This window comes from Passer domesticus, chromosome 8 (assembly GCF_036417665.1).
Source record: "Passer domesticus isolate bPasDom1 chromosome 8, bPasDom1.hap1, whole genome shotgun sequence".
Classification (NCBI taxonomy): Eukaryota; Metazoa; Chordata; class Aves; order Passeriformes; family Passeridae; genus Passer; species Passer domesticus.
This window is the reverse complement of record NC_087481.1, coordinates 55,980,429-55,998,849: the sequence shown is the minus strand read 5'-3', so window position 1 is coordinate 55,998,849 and position 18,421 is coordinate 55,980,429. Positions and strand designations below refer to the sequence as shown.

Sequence of the window (18,421 nt, the reverse complement as noted above, 5' to 3'; positions counted from 1 at the left end):
GCAGGAGCCTCTCTTGAAATGGAAAATGTAAACCCCCTCCCTCAGAATTGTTATAATTTTGAAATTAAGGGGCTCTCAGGCAAAGACTGGGAATAGGAATAACAATTCTTTACTAGGAAAATTAAAAATACAAATATAATAGTACAAAAAACCCCCAAAACCCCACTGCCAGATTCAGAACATGCCCTGTCCCCCTGTGTGTCAGGGTGGTGGCACAGTCCCATCCCATGGGGGCTCAGCCCTCCTGCAGTGCCAGCTGTGCTTCTGCTGCAGCAGGGATCCTGCACAAGGCTGCAGTTTTCCTCTGCAGCTCCAGGGCTGCTGGAGATGGGCCTGCTCTCCCTCTGGGAATGCAGGGCAGCAGAAAGCTGCTCCTCTGGGAATGCAGGGGGCAAAGGCTGCTGTGCTGTTCCAGGCTCAGATTGTATCCAGGTAGGAATGCTTGGCTCCTGCCCTGGGCGGAGCATCTCCCCATGGGATGCTGGAATTTGATCAGCCATGCAGGGACACTCAGTGGCCATGAACAGAAGATAATTAATAATTAATGGCCCATGAACAGCGAAGATTTCCTGGAAGGAGGATTGGCTGTGGGACAGATAAAGAAAACTGCCCCATGAACAGAGGAGAACTGCCCCAGCTCTGACAGATGGGTATAGAATACACACCCAGATACTCCTAAGACACCATGGCAGGGGGTGGGATTGGATGGGATTTAGGTCTCTTCCAACCCAAACCATTCCATGATCAAAATTTCTCTAAAATTAACTCAGAACGACATCCCCAGGGAGATGACAGGGTGACCTCTTTATTTTAGGGGTGGTTTGTAAGCGGTGATGGTTGTTGAGTGAATAATTTTTGGGATCATGCTAATAACAGGATTTTAGTCGCCCCATAGGCTGTTGATTTGTTCTATGTGATAATGTATTTATAGGTTTTTCACAAAGATTGGCTCAAATAAAGATTACTGACTTCTCAGGTTTATAGGCAGTCAAACAGTGGATAATTTCTGTATAAAATAAATTCAGTATAATTACCATAGATAATTTAAGTATAAATAGCCCTGAATTCATTCAGGAATTGCTGAACATGGTTCTTTTGTAAAAGCAATATCTACAGTTCTACCACCATCATAAATGCAAACATCAAATTGCTTCTGAGACTTGAGAAAAATAATATTGAAGTTTTTTAGCTAAATGGTGATTTCTCTCAGCATTGACCTGCCTCCCCATGAGTTTGATGCTGCTGTAATTAATCTTTTTTAGGCAGAATTATGAAGTGTCCAAACTTCTCTGTGTCAACCCATCTTTGCCATCAGGATGTTTCTGTTGTCCCACTCTCAGTTCATGCCCTTAAAATACCTTTCCACTCGCCTTCCAGGCTTTGAGGATCCAGCTCTGCACTGACAAAGGCAGAGGGCTGAGTTATGCTAGAAAAATATTAATATTACACACTGATTTTTTTTTTTTATCCTTGGGAGAAGATAGATCATATAAATGAGGCAATCATTGCTGAGAAGAGAACTTACAATCTTTCCTTTCTCCAGTACAAAATGCCAAGCCTTTTTAAGGAAAAGGAAGATGGGAAGTGCTGTGTGAAGCTAAGTAACAGAAATATAATAGCTCTGCGTACCCCTCTTTGAAAAGCTGCAAGTTGGTTTTTTTAATGAGTGAAAAAGTAAATTGTCTATTACTTTTTACAAGAAAATTAGCTTTTACTTATGTAAGGCAATCAGTGTTTATTATAAGTGAAACATTTGGAGAAACAGATTTTAAAAAATCCTTACATTCTCTTGGATTTACAATGAGGGTTATGTGCTTGGTTTTCACCACAGCTGAATAAAACCTCATCCTTCAAAAAATCCTGTTAAATATTCTTCAATTCTTGTAAATATCCCCGAATTCTTATTAAATGCTCTTCAATTCTGTATAATCCTGTATCATCTTCTCTTTGGCAGCCGCACAGCAGCTGTTGGCTCACTGTCCCTTGATTAATTCTCTCCCTGTTCCAGGGTGGAATACACCTAGTTTGTTTAGTGAAAGGGAATATGGCTCATATTTAAAAATCCCTTTTAATGCAGTTACAGCATCTTTGCAGATTTAATTAGGTCTCAGCCCCTTCCAAATCGCTCAAGTCAGAGGTCCCATCTTACTTGTCCCCGAGGCATCGTTACACCAAGTCCCCAGACGGCGCCGGGTTCCTGAGCGATGACTTTACCATATAGGGGCTAATTACTTCTAATCTTACACATTGATGAGGCTGGATTTTATGTCTCTGAGCCACTGGGACTGGAGCTGCCAAATTATCCTCTCCATAGCACGGGGGTTGTTTCTCCATTAAAGGGACTGGCTCCACAAATGACAATCCCTTCCCGCCAGGCGCTCGCGTTTGAAACCCTAATTATTGCTGGCAGCGGCTGCATCCATGAGCTCCTGGTAATCCCCATCAGGATCTGGGATAAGCTGCTGGAGCCTGGCTCAGTCAGGCCAGGGAAGGGTCAGCAGAGGGGAGCTGGGAGCTGAGTCCTGAGGGGACGTTGAAGATGCAGCCAGACATGGAGCATGGGCCATGCTCCATGGGCTCTCCCAAACTGGGCCTGGGAGAGCATCCCCGAGCTGAGCCTGGAGCAACATCCCTGATCCCAGCCTGGGAGAGCATTTCTGAGCCTGGCCTGGGAGCACATACCCAAGCCAGGCCTGAGAGAGCATCCCTGAGCCCAGCCTGGGACAGCGTCCCCGAGCTGGACCTGGGCGATCATCCCCAAGCTGGGCCTGGAGCAGTATCCCGAAGCCCAGCCTGGCAGAGCAGCTCTGAGCCCTGCCTTGAGCACCAGCTCTTTCATTTAATGAGCAATAACTTCCACCAGGTCTTTAGAAGAAATGACTCAACACTTTCACCTTCTGAGAGCGAGAGAAAAAAAAGTCTCTGGAGTCTATAATGCATGAAGGTGTTGGAAGCCTAATCTAGTATAAGCTGCCTTCAGCCAGGCCTTTTCAGCACAGGGAAGGGAAATGAATATCTAAAAAGCAGCAAATAACTCCAATTGCACTCTGATTTCATGGCAGTGTGTGCTGGAGGTCAGGAACATAAAGCTGTTTATTTCTCCCCACAAAGCAGAGGCTGTTATCATAACCTGCTGTAGGTGCAGGTATTGCAAACTCCTCCTTCAGGGAAATCCTGGATTTTATTACAGCACTGCTTCACACCATATAAGCTCCTTTCCCTGCTTCTACATCAGATTCTTTCTACTTCTGTAGTAGTCTTGGCCTAACCTTGGAGTTGTGTCCCAAAAGGAGGAGTTTTTCCCAGGAATCTGAGTGGAGTAATAATAATTTAGGTTGAACATTTACCAGATCTTACCAGCTCTATTTACGAGATTTATCCAGCTCGTTTATCAAATTTATTCAGCTCTGCCAGTGGGTAACCATGACCTGGAAGCTTTATTAGGAAAGCACAGGGTTGGGAAGAATAAGGTTTGGAGCTGGTGGGACTTTTAGTTGTCTATTTGCAAGGAGATCAATAACACCTTGATTTAGCTACTGCTTTTTAAAAGGTGACAGGAACTAAGTGGAAAAAAACCAAAACACCAAAAATCCCCAAAAACCTGATAAAAACCCCACATTCTCAACCTTGGGAATCCTGGGGAAGTCCTAATATTACCACAATACACAGCCAGAAACATCAATGTACACCCAAGGCACAGAAACATCTTGTGGTCGTTTCAGTATTTCATTGAAATATAAAAAGACCCTTATAATTTAGAGAAATCCACATAATTTTGACTTAATAAACTTTCCTTAACTGTTGAATGAAGTATATAAATCTACATTTATACATCTATCAGCATTACATTTCTGGCCAAGGTGTTAATCCCAACATTCTTCTAACTAAGGCTAACCACATTTAGAATAATAAGGTTTTAAATCAATATGACACAGACCAGACACATCCTCCAAAATCATGCTTTCAGTTTAGGTTGTGAGAAACATTTTTTCCTTTTTATTTAAAATAATGAGTGACTTGCTAGAATTTTTGGATTTTTTTTTTTTTACATCATAGATGACCTTTATCCCACTAAGCACCAAAAAGTGCACGTACTTCTGAGTATATTTTAAAATTTGTTTTGCTCTTTAAAAGGAGAAAAAATTTAAAAGCCTGGGTTTTAATGTATTTAAAGTGGACAAAACTTTAGCCTAATGTCCTTGCAGGTGTCCCTGCAGTGTTTGTCTGTCCTGTTGGCTGCTGTTGGTTTGGTTTAATTTACAGTAAATACTCCTGTGGTAAATACTGGCCTTTTTGCCTCCCTGGAATAATGCAGTGCTCTCTAGATTCAATCCCTCTGTGTGCACATCTGTTTAGCATTCCCACCATCCAGATTGCATGGATGGGTTTGGGGGGAGAAAATTCAGGATCGCTGAGCTCCATGGTGCAGGGATGGAAATAAAACTGGCCTGTTTTCTTCCTCAGGGTGGGACAGCTGCTGGAGTGCTCCCAGCACACATTTATACCTGTCCTAGCAAAGACCAGGCTTTTCTCCACTTTCTCTTTGGATATAAGAGCCACCAAGGTACCTTTTTGGAGAGGATGTAAAAAAAGTCCATTACAAACCAAAAAAAAAAAGCAAACAAAATAGACAAAACCACATCTCGTCCTTAAAAAAACCAAAAAACCACACAAACCAAAACCCATCAAACTAAAATTGCAAATTAATCAAAGTAACTGGAACTAATCCAATAGAGATATCAACCTGAGCCTATTGGTCCAAAAAACTGGGATAAAATGAAGATATGGGTGCAGAAAGGGTGCACTCAGTTTGCTGAGGGCTGCAGCCACGTGGCTTGGCTGTGCAGTTTCATATCCACATTTCCAGCTGCAGCCTTCCCAAAAGAACTGAACCTTCCACCTGAGCTTTGCTGCCCTTGGCTTTGAGCAGATCCTGACCTGGTCACATCCAGCCTGAGCCTCGGTGGCACCAGCACAGGGCTGGGAGCTCAGAGTGCTCCTTGTTGAGCCTGAAAAGGCTCAGCCAGGTCCTGCAGGTCCTTCCCAGGGTTTGATGGAACAGGGAATATCAGCAGTGACCAAAGAGGTTTCTGAAAGCACACCCAGCACAGTCAGTGTCCTGGAAGTGGTTTTATTACAGCACTACTTCACACCATGTAAGCTCCTTTCCCTGCGTCTTTCTGTAGTAGTCTTGACCTAACCTTGGAGTTGTGTCCCAAAAGCAGGAGAGATGTTTGGGATCAATTCCCATCCCAAAGCTGGAAAGGCTGGATGTGGAAGGGCCAGGCTTTGGCTGGGGGAAGAGTGCAGCTGAGTTATTTAATGGTTTGTGCGTTGGCTCTGGATCAGAGATTGTTGTGGAAAGGAACAACTGCAGGACAAACAAAGTGGTGCTGGTGGCAGCCGTCCCCAGCCACCTCATTTGCCTTGGAGAGGGAATTGTTTCAGCATTTGGTTGTTCTGAGCTGCTCAGTTATCACTTCACATGGCATTTTTCCAAGCATTTTCTGCAGTAAAATCTGGGAATCCGATGCTGAGTCTGTCACATTTAGGAGGGTGACTGCTCCAGCAGTGCTTCACTCTGTGACTTCAAACAGGACAGATGTTGCACATGGTTATGTCTAAGGTACACCACTGCCAGGGTCAAGCAGCTGTGGCATTATTAGATTTTCTCCAAGCCCCTCAATTTCCATAATCTCACCAGGAGATTTCAGTATTTTTTTAGAGAATAAAACCAATGAAAGTGAAATGGAAAATCCAGGCTGACAAGAAGAGGCCATTCCATGAGAGCTGACAGAGCCCATGAGCCCAGACCCAAATATTGTTCCTCTCTCCTCCTCATGTCTCCTTTCCCTTCCCCTCTTCCATCTGCCCCTGTGCCCCCTCCCTGCTCCCACGAGAAGGGATTTATCCTGCCTGACTGGGAAAGGTGTCCATAGATCCAACAGGGATGACCTGGTGAACTTCTGTCTGTGGCAGCCTCTCATTCCCACAAATCCATTGATTTTTGTGGTGAGCTTGTTGGGACATCAGCTATTGATCCTTCTGTCAAGTTGCTTGGAAGAGGCCACAACTTTAAAAGGCTCAAGTTGGGCATAAAGAAGGAGAGGGCATAAATCAAATTCCTTTTGGAAATCAGGCTAAAAATGTGATCTAAGTAGAGGGCACAGTGCAAAAGTTGTTGGTTTTCCTTGTTTTTTTTGCGGTTGGTTTTTTGTCCTTACTTGTTTCACATGCAGTAAATAATAATTAGGAAAAAAAATTCAGGACTTCTGAACCATAGGGACAGCATTTTTTCAGGGAAATGTGTGTCATGCCCAAGAGAATGAGACCTTTAAGTTTGTTCCTATATCACGCTTAGTGACATCATCATTAAAATGTGACATCATTATTAAAATGTGACATCATTAAATGTAAAGTCAGAAATTATTCATGGAAGTAGCTCTTAAAGGACAACTATTAAAAAAATAGCTATTCACATACTGAAATATTTTTTTGATTGGCCTGGCATTAAATTTGTTGTGGGGTTTATGTGTATTTTACAAACACAACCTTGGAGAATGAGGAATTACAGGAAAATGCAATTTCTTACCCATCTGATGCAGCTCTGAGGTTGAATGCAATTATTGTTGAATGCAATAATTTGAGATCTGAGGTTAGTTTTGCACAAGAACTGGAATTCACAAACAGCCACCAGGTTTGGGTGGTTGCTAGGCAGCAGCTGATTCCTTCTTGGAAAAGCAGCCAGGGCTGCCTGGGCTCGGTGCTGACAGCCCAGCCCTGCTCCTTCCCATCCAGGTGACATCCACAGCCAAAAGAAAGCTGGAGAGAACTCCACGTTTCACCCCAAAAAGCTGCCAGGAGTTATGGGTTTGAGGGCTTTAACATTTAATCACCGATTCCAGACTTTTCTGCACCATTTCAGAGCTGAAAGCCCGAGTGATTAAAAAAGCAAAAAAAAGCCAATGGTCAATTGTTTTCTGCTGAATCTGGTGATGAAACCAACAGCCCCCATGCCCTGCTTTATGGTCATATAACAACATTTTTGGTTTAATCTCTTATTTAAGATTATTTAATAGAGATTGTTTAATCTCTGTCTGGGTTTCTCCACCTGTTGCAATGGAATCCAAAAAGGATAATATTAAAATGAAACAAATGAGGGTGCATAGTAAAAGCATGTTATGGATAGAGATTTGGTTTTCTGCTTTCCTTTCCAAAGGCAAAATCAGGTAATAATTCACCAACTGGAAAGTTTTATGTGGTGGAATAACTGCAAAGTTCAGCTGTTAGATTTTGAATAGGGGCAAGTCCATGGCAACTGAAATAAATTAGAGGGAGCTGCAAAATATTCTTAAATTATGCAAAACAAAACTATTTGTGATCACACCAGCGACTTAGAAACTGAACTTTTGAGGCCTCATAGTTATTTAAATCTTGCCTATTGTGTTTTTATCCTGTGAAAGCTGATTTTTTTTATCTTGGTTTTAGCCTCCTGCATCCCCTATTATCAAGCAGTTTGTGATGTCTGTAATCACAGCAGTTAATGTGAAAGTCTTCCTAGAAAGAAAGAATAATCCCAAGCATTACACAAAAAATGAATGCTTCTATTGTACAAAAGTAACATGAAAAGTCTGTATTCAATCTGGCGTGGCTGGAACTCCAGCAAGTTTTGTTTTGTTGTACAAATCGTTCAGTGTCAAATTTGGCTCCTGAACATCCCATTTCTTTGTTTTGGAAACAAAATGGGAGTGATAGAGATGTGGGCTGGAGTCACTCCTTTGATACCTCCACAAAAACATCTGTACCCACAGCACACATCATTTTCTGGAGTCACTGCTGTTTTAAGAGTATTAAAAGGAAAAAAAAAAAAAATCAATAAATACCATTGTTACGCCAAAGCATCTCAAAAAAAAATCCCTGCAGCAGGACATAAATTGAGTCATGAAATGCGTAACAGGCAGTGCACTTGTCCTCTCTGAATTTCTCTTTCAAAAGCAGGTAAATATAAGAAATATTGAATTGGGAGGCTGCACAAAAACCTTGAGCTCTTATTATGCACAAGCAGCTCTGGGCAAATGTGTACATTTTGTAATTGCTACCAGTTCTGAGCAACACAGGTGGAATTTTTATTTACAGAATCCATTTGTGCCATCACATTCCATGCATGTTGTGACCTTTACATAAATTCTCATAATAACACTAAAATCACTCTTCATAAATATAATTTTTTGGCTGCAGAACTGCTTTGCCTTTGTTTGATTATGCACTGTATTTGTCATGTTTACAGTTACTTAAGAATTTTCTGGCTGTCTCAAGCATTCCTGGACTTTCAGAAATTGATGTGGTCTCTGAAATGGGGGTTTTTTAATGCCAGGTTGTGAGCGGGATTCTGAGAGGGGTGAAGGAAACCTTCCATCAGCTCTTTATGGAATGTTTCTGTTAATTACGTCTTTATTCTGAGAGGATATTGGGTGCTCAGGGTCAATAAACCAAATAATGTGACAGTAGGTACTAATGGATCTCAGTGCAAGGCTCTGAACCAGGAATTGTCTTCAGAATTCCCTCAAATTAGAAAAATTTTGGTGCTGATGTTGCCTGGAGTCATCTCCTTGCTTTGTCTCTGTCTCCTGGTTACTTTATTTTCTGTACAAACTTCTGGCACATCCAATGCTCATATTGAAATGTTGAATATATTTATTCAGGTTGGTCTAACCCAAAAGTCAGCACTACAAATTTCTTACACAAAACAGCCTCCAGTGAGTGCCTTGCTTTTGGTTTTTCCCCTCTCTCGCTTCTCATGACAGGCCAGTGACACCTCCAGGGCAAAACCCCTCTCTGGGATCCCTGACCCCACTGAAGGGTTTGGTTAAGGAAATATCAGCAGTTTCCCCAAAGAATAAAATGGTCACCAAACAGGAACTTTGGCAAGGAACCAAAGGTGTCACCTCTCCTGGTGTGAGCAGAAGGCTCCTTATAGAGGAATCAGAATTTCCCAGGATCTCCTAAAGAAGATTTCTTTTCTCAGAAGAGAATTTGGGGGTTTTTTTTGTTGTTCATGCACAATCTCTCACTGCTTTGCCAAAAAAAAAAAAAAAAATCTCCAAATATAGAAACTTATCTATGTCCCAAATTCAAAGTGAGAAGTAAGGATAATATTGGATTGCCCAACGGCAAATCACTGAAAATAAAAAAAAAAAAAAAAAAAAAAGGAAAAAAGAAAGAAAACTTGGTGGAGAAAGGGAAAAGGGAGAAAGTGAAGAATTTTATTAATTTTTTCTGTGTGATGGATGTGCTGGGGTTGATCCCTCTCTTTATATTATTAATTGGAGATAAAGAATAACAGCAATGCATAATGAAAACACCATTTTTTTTCACTTATGCATGGGTTTGAAGATCTAATTCCTGTGCTCTTTCTAGCCCCCTGATGAGCACCTTGCTTCTAATAGCACAGATAATGAGACATTTATGACTTGTGGCTTTTTGATAGCAGACCAGAACCCATTTGTCCCTTCCATGGTGGATCCTGTAATCATCTCTGCAGGCAGCCAGCACAGCTCAAGGTGTGCAAGCAGGGAGAGATAATTCACTTATCAAATCTCACTTGTAACAGAAGAAAATCCGTCCTGACATGTTAAAAAAAAAACAACAACAAAGAAAACTTTTCTATTTTGTTTACACAATGACTCCTGTTCAGGCTGAAATGATTTCAGGCTGTTAGGCTCGCTCTGATTTGAAAGCCTTCCCCACCAAGCTGCCTTAAAACACCATCATTTTGTGCCACTGTGTTCAAGTGCTTTCTTTTGTGGCAGAGTGCTTGTTTGTGTTGGTTTGGCTTTTTTCATGACAAGAGAGGTTTCAAGGAAAGGGCTGGAGCTGCTTTCCCTGCTTTGAGTCCAAGCTGCTGTTTGACCCCTGTTGTCAGGATGTGCAGGTGACATTTTTAAGTTCAGCAAAGATGCTCTGAGAGGGCTGAGGGACTGTCCTTCTGCCATCCTCTCTTGAGGAGCACATCCTGTGTGGTTTTTAGGTGTGTTTGAGCTCTCAGTATGGCTCCCTGTTCTCCTTATGCATCCTGGTGAAAATTCCTTACACCAAGGCTGCTAAATGTCAAATCCTGCAGAGATTATCAGTGTAGCCCCTCCCCTCTTCCTTGAATTTAACATCACTTCTGGAGGCTCAGAGGAAGGTCCAGAAAGGACAACAGGAGAAGCTGGGGCTGCCCCTGGATCCCTGGAAGTGTCCAAGGCCAGGTTGGACACTGGGGCTTGGAGCACCTTGGGATAGTGGAAGGTGTCCCTGCCCTTGATCTTAAGATCCCTTCCAACACAAACCATTCCATGTGCATGTGCCAAGGCTTGCTGGAGACGCAGCATTCTCTCCTCTAGCAACTAAACACAACATTTTCTGTTAAATTCCCTATAAATCAATTTGACACCAGCAAGGACTCTGACAAAAGTGGAACTTTCAGCATTCATGTCTCTACTTTTCATACCCGGAATGTGAACTTTAGCTCTGCTGCTCAGTTTTATTTCAGGTGACACCAGGCTCTGCAGTTTTATGACATCCTTTCTTTATGACACATGAAGAAGAGCAGAAGACACGGGTTTGGTTCCGCTGCTCATTCCAGCTTGGCTTTCATCTCCGATGTAACGTCCGCGTGGATTTTTTGGATGACTCACCTCAGATCTGAAGGAGCAAACCATGATCTCTCCCAGCCCTTTCTGAGCAGGGAGCTTGATGAATCTTTAATGATGACACTTCTTTTTCCTCCAGGCTTCCGCAGGTATTTGAATTAAAAAAGCCACGAGGAAATTTAAACAGTTCTAATGTTTTAAACAGAGTCGAGTATAAATTACTTCCTCCAGTGAGAATAATACACAGAAGGAAGAAAAGGCCTTTAAAAAATGTTTAAGTGAGACACTGTGTTAGCAGAGTGATCGCTCTGATACCCGACCCTGCAGCTAAGCCATCCCTGTCCTTTAGCTCCCAGGTGCTAAGTGGGGAATTTGAGGAATTTTTGGGAATTTTTGAGCACTGTAGGGATCCTGCTGCCATGGACATGGATGGGAGCCCAACTCCCCTCACCAGTCTCATGGATGTTGAGCTAAGATCAACAAAAAAGCTAATTTTTTTGTAAAGTGGTTTCCTCTCTTTTGTAAAGTGGTTTCCTCTTTTCATAACCGTGTGTGTGTTCTGCAGTGCTGTTTGATGGTGTTTTCAGGGAAGCACTGGAGGTTCCTGGAGGCTGCAGAGTTCACTGTGAGGTGATGCTGGTGGCTCAGAGGGGACAGGGGACATGGTCAGTGCAGAGCAAGCAGGGCTTGGAGCAGAACAAGGGAGAACAGGAGTGCTGACACACATTTGAGATTTGTCAGCAAGTGACTAAAATATGCAACTTTCCTGACAAAAACTGGGGATGAGGCCAGGGCCAGTGGTCTAAAGTCATTCCAGCTCTGCCTGGTGTCACTCTGGGTGTCAATCACAGAATGCTTGAAGTTGGAAAAGCTCTCTGAGATCAAGTCCAACCATTCCCCCTGCAATGCCAAGGTCACCCCTAAGCCACATCCCCAAGTGCCACATCCACAAGATTTCTGAGCCCTTCCAGTGGTGGTGATACTGCTACTTCCCTGGGGAAGCCTGTTCTAATTCTTGAAAACCCTTTTGGTGAAGGAATTTTCCCAATATCCACCTCGAGCCTGCCCTGGCCCAGCCTGAGGCCGTTCCCTCTGCTCCTGTCCCTGTTCCTGGAGCACAGCCCGACCCCCCGGCTGTCCCCTCCTGGCAGGAGCTGTGCAGAGCCACAAGGGCCCCTGAGCCTCCTTGGCTCCAGGCTCAGCCCCTTCCCAGCTCCTCAGGAATTCTCCAGCCCCTCTCCAGCTCCTCAGGAATTCTCCAGCCCCTCCCCAGCTCTGTTTCCTTCCCTGGACACCGTCCAGCCCCTCAACGTCCTTCTCACACCTGGTTTGTCATCAAACAGTGTCCCCTAGCCTGGCAAAGACCTGAACCACTGGGAAACCAGCACATTCCATGGTTTTTTATGTGAGTCCCAAGTTTTGCACAAAACCTGAGCTGGCTCCTTGTGGGGCTGTCCTGGGCCTGCCAAACATTCCCAGGCCGTGATTCCTCAGCAGCAGCCTCACCTTTGCCATCGATCTGGGCTTCAGCAGCTGATTTACAAGCACATCTTTTCTGAACCATTATCTGAGGCAGCTGCCAGTTGGCCCGAGGCAGGATCCAGGCACTCGAGACTGGGGGAATGGGTTCCAGCTGCACTCCGTAATTAGGAAAACCCTGGGCTGCAGCCGGATGTCCAGATGCCTCACAGAATTCACAGAATTTACAGAATTCACAGAATCACTGGGTTGGAAAAGACCTTCAAGATCATTCAGTCCAAACCAGCCCCAACACCTCAACTAAACCCTGGCCCCCAGTGCCACATCCAGGCTTTGTTAAACACACCCAGGGATGGGGACTGCACCACCTCCCCGGGCAGCCATTCCAGAACTTCATCACCCTTTCTGTGAAAAACTTTTTCCTGATATCCCACCTTGAGGCTGTGTGCTCTGGGTGTGTCAGTGCTGCTGCAGACAGAGCCCAGCCCCAGCTGAGCACAGGCACCTTTCAGGAGCTGTGCAGAGTGATGGGGGCACCCCTGAGTCTCCTTTTCTCCAGGTGAGCACCCCCAGCTCCCTCACCTAGGAATTGGTTCAACAAACAGGACTTGTGAGGGGAGAAATTTAAGACGAGTGAAGATGTCACAGGACAGAGGTCATGTGCCAGCAGTTGCTCCTCTGTTCCTCATGGCATCTCCCATTTTTAATTGATTGTGGTGGGAAGGGAAGGTCTGGGGAGGTTAAACCAATCCTTGGGATTTCAGCTTGGAGTGAAATAAGTTTCTCCTGCTCCCCACAGAGACAGAAAGTGCTTGAAATGCCATTTCTTTCATGCTTTCGCACCAGGGGAAAAGTGAACTTTGCATTTTGTTGTGTAACAAGGGTTCCAGGGTGATGTGTTTTGTCAGTGGGAGAATTTGAACATTCGGTGTGTGACATGTCTCAGCTAAAGCCTTGTGCTCCCTGTAGTGCCTTCATTGCAAACACAGATTGGAGCTCTTTTTAAAGGTTTGGGGTTTTTTTTTGCTTGTACTCTTAACATCAATTAACAAACGTGAAGCTTCCAATGATAGATTTAATTATACCATGATAAATGCCAGTGCTTTTGCCACCAAGGCCATTTAATCTGTCTCAGCAAATACATTCAATGAGTTGCCAAAAGTTTGAGTGTTTTCTAGCTGTAGGATTCCTATAGCAATATGAGAATGTCCTTGCATGGGATAGGGTACAAAAGGTAATGCAAAACTCCACTGTGGATGATTTAGCAAAGAAAATAAATCTCCTTCTTCCTCTCACCTTGATTCTTCCTGCCTCTCCAGCTCCAGAAACAGCTGTTTTTAAAGTTAGACAGGCATAAATTTACCAATCTGTTCCAAGGAATCTGTGGGATATTGGAAGGTTGTACCCACAGATTATTGCTAATCATGGGAGGTTACTTGGATAAGAATAATTTACCTGCTCTGTGCAATCTGCTGTGTGGATTTTGACAACTTGTTCTTCTTTAACCCTGTAGTCCTCAGTCTTTCTCTGGTGCTGGAAATGCATTTGAATGAAATTAATGGAAGAATGAGCCTTGTGCACCAGTTGACATTCAGAAGTTGATGATCTCCTGTTATAGCTTCCTCTTTGATCTAAGACAACTCTGGGGTTTTTACTGCAAAGCATTTCAGGAAAATATTGGTAACTTAGTGGAAGTTGTTGCTGTAATTACATGGGGGTATTTTATGAAATTTCTATTAATGTCTCACTCAATCCAAGAATTTCTTCTTTACCCATCTCTGCAGGTTATTCCCTATTCAGTTGCTTTAAAAAATAAATAAGAGCACACGTGGCTGCTCTTCACCATGAAGGTGCCCACGTGTGATTGACCACAGCACTGATACACTGAAAATAACCTTTCCATGAGGCTTCCCCAGCAGCAGAGGAGGATTTTGTCCTTGGATCCTGGATCCTGTCCTCCTCACTGTGCACCATGGCAGGGTGAGGAGCTGGCTCCAAGGCATCTCGCCCGTGTTGGGTGCCAGCAGTTTCCAGTGCTAGGCCAGGTTGCCTGATGGCAGCCCAGCATTATTCCTTTGCCAAAAACCATGGAGTGAGCCCTCTGCCCTGGCTGTTTGCTGGATTCTGGTTTTTCCCACACTGTGGCTAACGAGTCCAGCTGTTTGCTCTGTGGCTCTGGACTCTCTTGCTCAATGACAAAAACAAACCTCTTCCTTCATGCCAGCTATGAGTGTACATGGTGGCAATGGCATCTTGGAGCGATGCTAGGGAAGTGTTAAAGTATATCTTAGTGTACCTTATTAAAACAAAAAGCTCATCAAACACCCTCTAAATGTTGTGGTGGGACTAAATATGTCTTGAGGGATAGATCTGATATCTTCCTCCTCTTGCCCTACACCCAAGGAGATGAATTCTGTAGTGGTGGGCATGGTTTAATAAACAGTTCTAAAATGGAGCTGATTTATATTCCTTTGTTAATATAATGTAACACATAAACTGAAATTCTGCTTAGCAAAAAATTTTCTCCTGTGGCAGCCTGCCTGGGTGGAAGAAAAATAATACAAAAGGTCTTACCAGTGGTGTTGCTGTAAAACAACAGCCAGGAACGTCAAGAGATTTCAGTCCAAATGGAGAATTTCTGAAAATTAATTTTGGATGCTTAATACAAACTAGAAAGTAACGTAATTTCTGGCAAAACAGTTGACAGCAGACGTAATGCATCAGTGCAATAGCCCAGACTGTGTTAAATGGAAATTAGCTCCATGTAAAAAGCTGCAGAGAGGGAATACTGCTTGCAGAAAACAGCCCGTGACAAAAGCACAGGTTGGGGTGCTGGTGAAACAGTTATCACTGAACTGGGAATGTTGTGATGTAATAGAATTTGTGGCTGTGGTTTGGAATCACTGCAGCTCTTAAAATGTGGAGGTGACTCAGTGCCAGTGAAATCCAGCTCGTTGCTGGGCTGTCTGTGCTCCCCGTTCTGCAGAGGGCACAAAAAGGGTGTTGGTTGAAATCTGTGGGAAATGGAAAGGTAGAAACTTCCACAGACACTGAAGGGTTTGATCTGCAGCCTTGGAAGAAGCTTGGATTGATGTAAAAATACAATACACAGATATTAAGCAGAAAAATAATCAACTTGTGTTTCTATAGCTGTAAGTAAGAATATGCCTTCAGTAAGTGAGAAACTGCACTCATGAGATGGTGAAGGGTTTCCAGTGTAGGGGTGGGGTTGTGTGGCATTACTGAGAGTTTAGAAGTTATAACAGAAGCAGATGTGTGCCTGTGAGACAGAAGCCCACTGGACAAAAGCATCCTCAGTGCAGCAGGAGTGAGTAAAGGTGACAGGTCAGAAAAGCAAAATAAACCCTGTGGCAACTGTCCTTTGGGTTAGAAAGTTCTGTATTGCCTTGTGACAAAGAACTTGTGACTGCTCTGAGCTATGGCCGAGTGCTGGCTCCTCTGAAACCTCACAGCCTCTGAGACTGGTGTTGGTCTGAGCAATAAATCGTTCTTAGCCCAACTGTGGTCCCATCTCTTAATTAATGCAGCGATAATAATAGAAATCCACATTTCCCAGCTTCTCCAGTCTCTCCACAGTCGTGCCCAAAGCCATGGAAATCAAAAGCAGAGACAGTGGAGCTTTGGATCAGCCCTGGACACAGTGTGGGACTGTCCAAGTCCCAGCAATAGGATCCCAGGGTGTTTCCAGAGCCTCTTCTGTGGAGGGGAGAAACAGATCCCAGGGCAATCAGATCATTTCCAGGACTCCTTCCCTCCTGCTGCACTCCATTTAAAAGCACATTTTCTAACCTCCAGAACACTGACAATAACGTTCCTTTCTCTGTGTTTTTCCCCAGGGGTGACACAAAAGCTCTGGGGCCCTGATGGTCAGAGGACATGCACAGGCCTTCAGCAGGAGAGTGGTGTGCAGGGAAAATCCAGCCCTACCAAGGTAAAATAAATAAATTATCTTCAGGGAGCAGTCAGCAGAATGCAGGAGGGTTTAAAAAACAATCACTGATTGCTGAGCAGTATGTTTGGACTTGGTTTTGTTTAGCTAAGCTTAGCTTAGGCAGCAGAAAAGCCAAATATAACGATGGTTAAGTGTTGTGATTCTGTGTGCTCTTGGTGATAGGGAAAATTGCATGTTTTCTTGGGGAAAAGAAGTTGTAAAAAACCACCCATGAGGCTAAATCAAGCAATATCCCAAATATCAGTACACTCTGCCTGATATGTCCTCAGGATAAAGCCTGGAGGTTTTCAGCTCACCACAATTACTTTGTGTATGTGTGGGTTTTTTTCACAAGATGCAGTGAAGCTTGAAAGCTCCCAACAAGAACTGGATCAGCTGGGCAAACCTTAAAAGATCCAATTCTTTGCTAAAGATTGGGAGGAGGAAGTAATACATATTTTCAACAGAAAAAAGGAAAAGTAAATTATTTAAAACATTGGCGCAGGAGTTTGCAGCTAATCAGGAGTGTTTCTGACATGCCTTTGGACTCCTGCATGATGTCTCCATCTGTGCAGCCCTCAACAAAAGAAATAAATGTCAAATTAACTACTGGAGCATGAGAGATGCATCCAAAATAAAGTCTCTCAAGGATCATTCTTCTTTGGTGCCCTGTAGAAATCTGGGGGAACTTGAGAGATTTGGAAGGCATGTAAAGGTCTTAAACCTGTAGGTAGAAGTAAATGAAGTGAAGAAAATATGAGGCAAATGTTGTTACAAACCATGAAAGAAACAGAGGAGGAAGAAAATGCTTTCCCCGAGGCTGTGAAATTATTGAATTGTCCAAACCACAGGCAGCTAGTTTAAAGAGTTGATAAAATTTATCTGGCATTTCACCTCGTTAATAAACTCTTGATTTACCTCTGCCCATTTGGGTTCCCAAGAGGCTCCTTCCCAAGAGATGCAAAGGAACTGTTTCTGGTGATGTTTTCCTGCATGGAGGAGGAACACAGGGATGGTTTCATAGGAGCTCAGAATCATGGAATGGTTTGAGTTGGAAGGGTCCTTAAACATCATCACCTCATGGGCTCTGGTGTGGTGTCACCCTGATGCCTTGTGCAGGCTGCCCTAGAACAGAGGCTGGACAGAACTAAAGAATAAAGCAGGGATTTATTCAAAGGATCTCCTCCATGGCTGCACCTCGGGCAGCACCAGAGCCCAGCCAGGGCTGCCCCCAGGATGAACCCAAATGGCCCCAAAATGCACGAGCGCTGCCGGGGTCTCTCCCTGGGCTCAGCTCTGCTCCATGTGCACATTGCAGTTCAGTGTCCAACCCCACTGCAGCCCCTGCAGTCCCACCCTGCTTGTTTTTCTCTCTGCAGCCCACGGGCTTTGTGCTCCTGGGCTGAGATTGGGATCATTTGTCCTTGGTGCCCAGCTGGAACAGGAATTGTTTTGTCTCCCTGCTCTGTGCACAGAGCTCACCATGCCCTGATGTGAAGCCCAGACCCACACACTAAAGCAGCACAGAATGTGAAAAATAGAAAAGCCAAAACCTGAGGCATCATTTCTTCCTTCCTGAGAAGGGTGACCATGGCACCAGGGAGGTCATAGCACTGTCACCCTCACAGCCCTCTTGGAGGAAGAACAGTATTGTGTTTTGTGAAGGCCTTGTTGAGTCCTGGCATTGATTATCAGGTGATAAAGACAGCTAGGACTGGGGTGAATGCCCAACAAGCAGGAATTGATGGCACCTAAACTCTGAATGGGCTTTCTTTAGGAAGCTAATCCTCAGATTCAGCATGCCAACTCAAGTGTTGGGTTTGGGTTTGGGTTTTTTTTTCTATGAGGATCAAGGGATCTGGGAACACAGGACAGGAACAATCCAATCAGCCAATTTACAGCAGCAATGAGATTAGGCCAGATGCTTTATTGCATGGGACTTATGTGCCCAGTGGGGTAGATAATAGTGGCAGGAGGCTTTAAACTCAGGTTTACTCTGTCAGAGAGATGGAACATAAAAGCACTTACTTTGTCACCTCGAGGGAAGTAAGGTGTGGTCTATCAAGGTGGATGCTTCCCATCATGGATGGAAAAATTAATCTGGGCCACTCAGTCTCTGGGCCACTGTCAATCAATCTTGTACTTATGTGTTTGTACATCGTTGGCAGGTGCCACCAAGGAATCATAAGAAAGAGAGAACTAATTAATTAAAATAGTACCCAGAGTACTTGTGAGCAGCTGTATCACTTTTTTAGGAGTTTTTCATGCCTATAATTGGTGAGGTTGTAAAGCTGTCATGCCCCTGGTGCCTACATGTCTTCTGCAGCATGTGATGTCACAGGCCAGTGATCAATAA

At 43.9% G+C, this 18,421-nt stretch overlaps 1 protein-coding gene and 1 long non-coding RNA gene across 8 annotated transcripts in view; one reads left to right on the top strand and one right to left on the bottom strand.

Annotated features, from left to right (window-relative positions):
* Nucleotides 1-18,421, top strand: part of C8H10orf90 (chromosome 8 C10orf90 homolog) — a 97,031-nt gene that overhangs the window by 49,723 nt on the left and 28,887 nt on the right. For 4 of the 5 annotated variants that reach the window (XM_064431578.1, XM_064431575.1, XM_064431574.1 and 1 more), the window contains one exon: nucleotides 15,971-16,065. Coding sequence is in view for 2 of the 5 variants with exons in the window: in XM_064431575.1 (XP_064287645.1) it covers nucleotides 15,971-16,065 (95 nt within the window). In the remaining 3 variants the exon portion in view is untranslated. Of the gene's footprint in view, nucleotides 1-10,603; nucleotides 10,784-15,970; nucleotides 16,066-18,421 lie in introns of those variants that run through there. The other variant, XM_064431577.1, reaches the window with a different exon arrangement.
* LOC135306941 (uncharacterized) lies at nucleotides 10,501-18,404 on the bottom strand. Of its 3 annotated transcripts, none has more exons than XR_010367674.1 (6): nucleotides 18,094-18,404; nucleotides 16,984-17,054; nucleotides 14,688-14,751; nucleotides 13,569-13,646; nucleotides 13,410-13,444; nucleotides 10,501-10,686 (listed from the first exon to the last, which is right to left on the bottom strand). It is a non-coding gene; the product is annotated as an uncharacterized LOC135306941 (long non-coding RNA). The 3 variants fall into 3 exon arrangements; XR_010367675.1 differs by lacking the exon at nucleotides 18,094-18,404 and adding an exon at nucleotides 17,619-17,700; XR_010367673.1 differs by lacking the exon at nucleotides 18,094-18,404 and having other exon boundaries at nucleotides 16,984-17,200.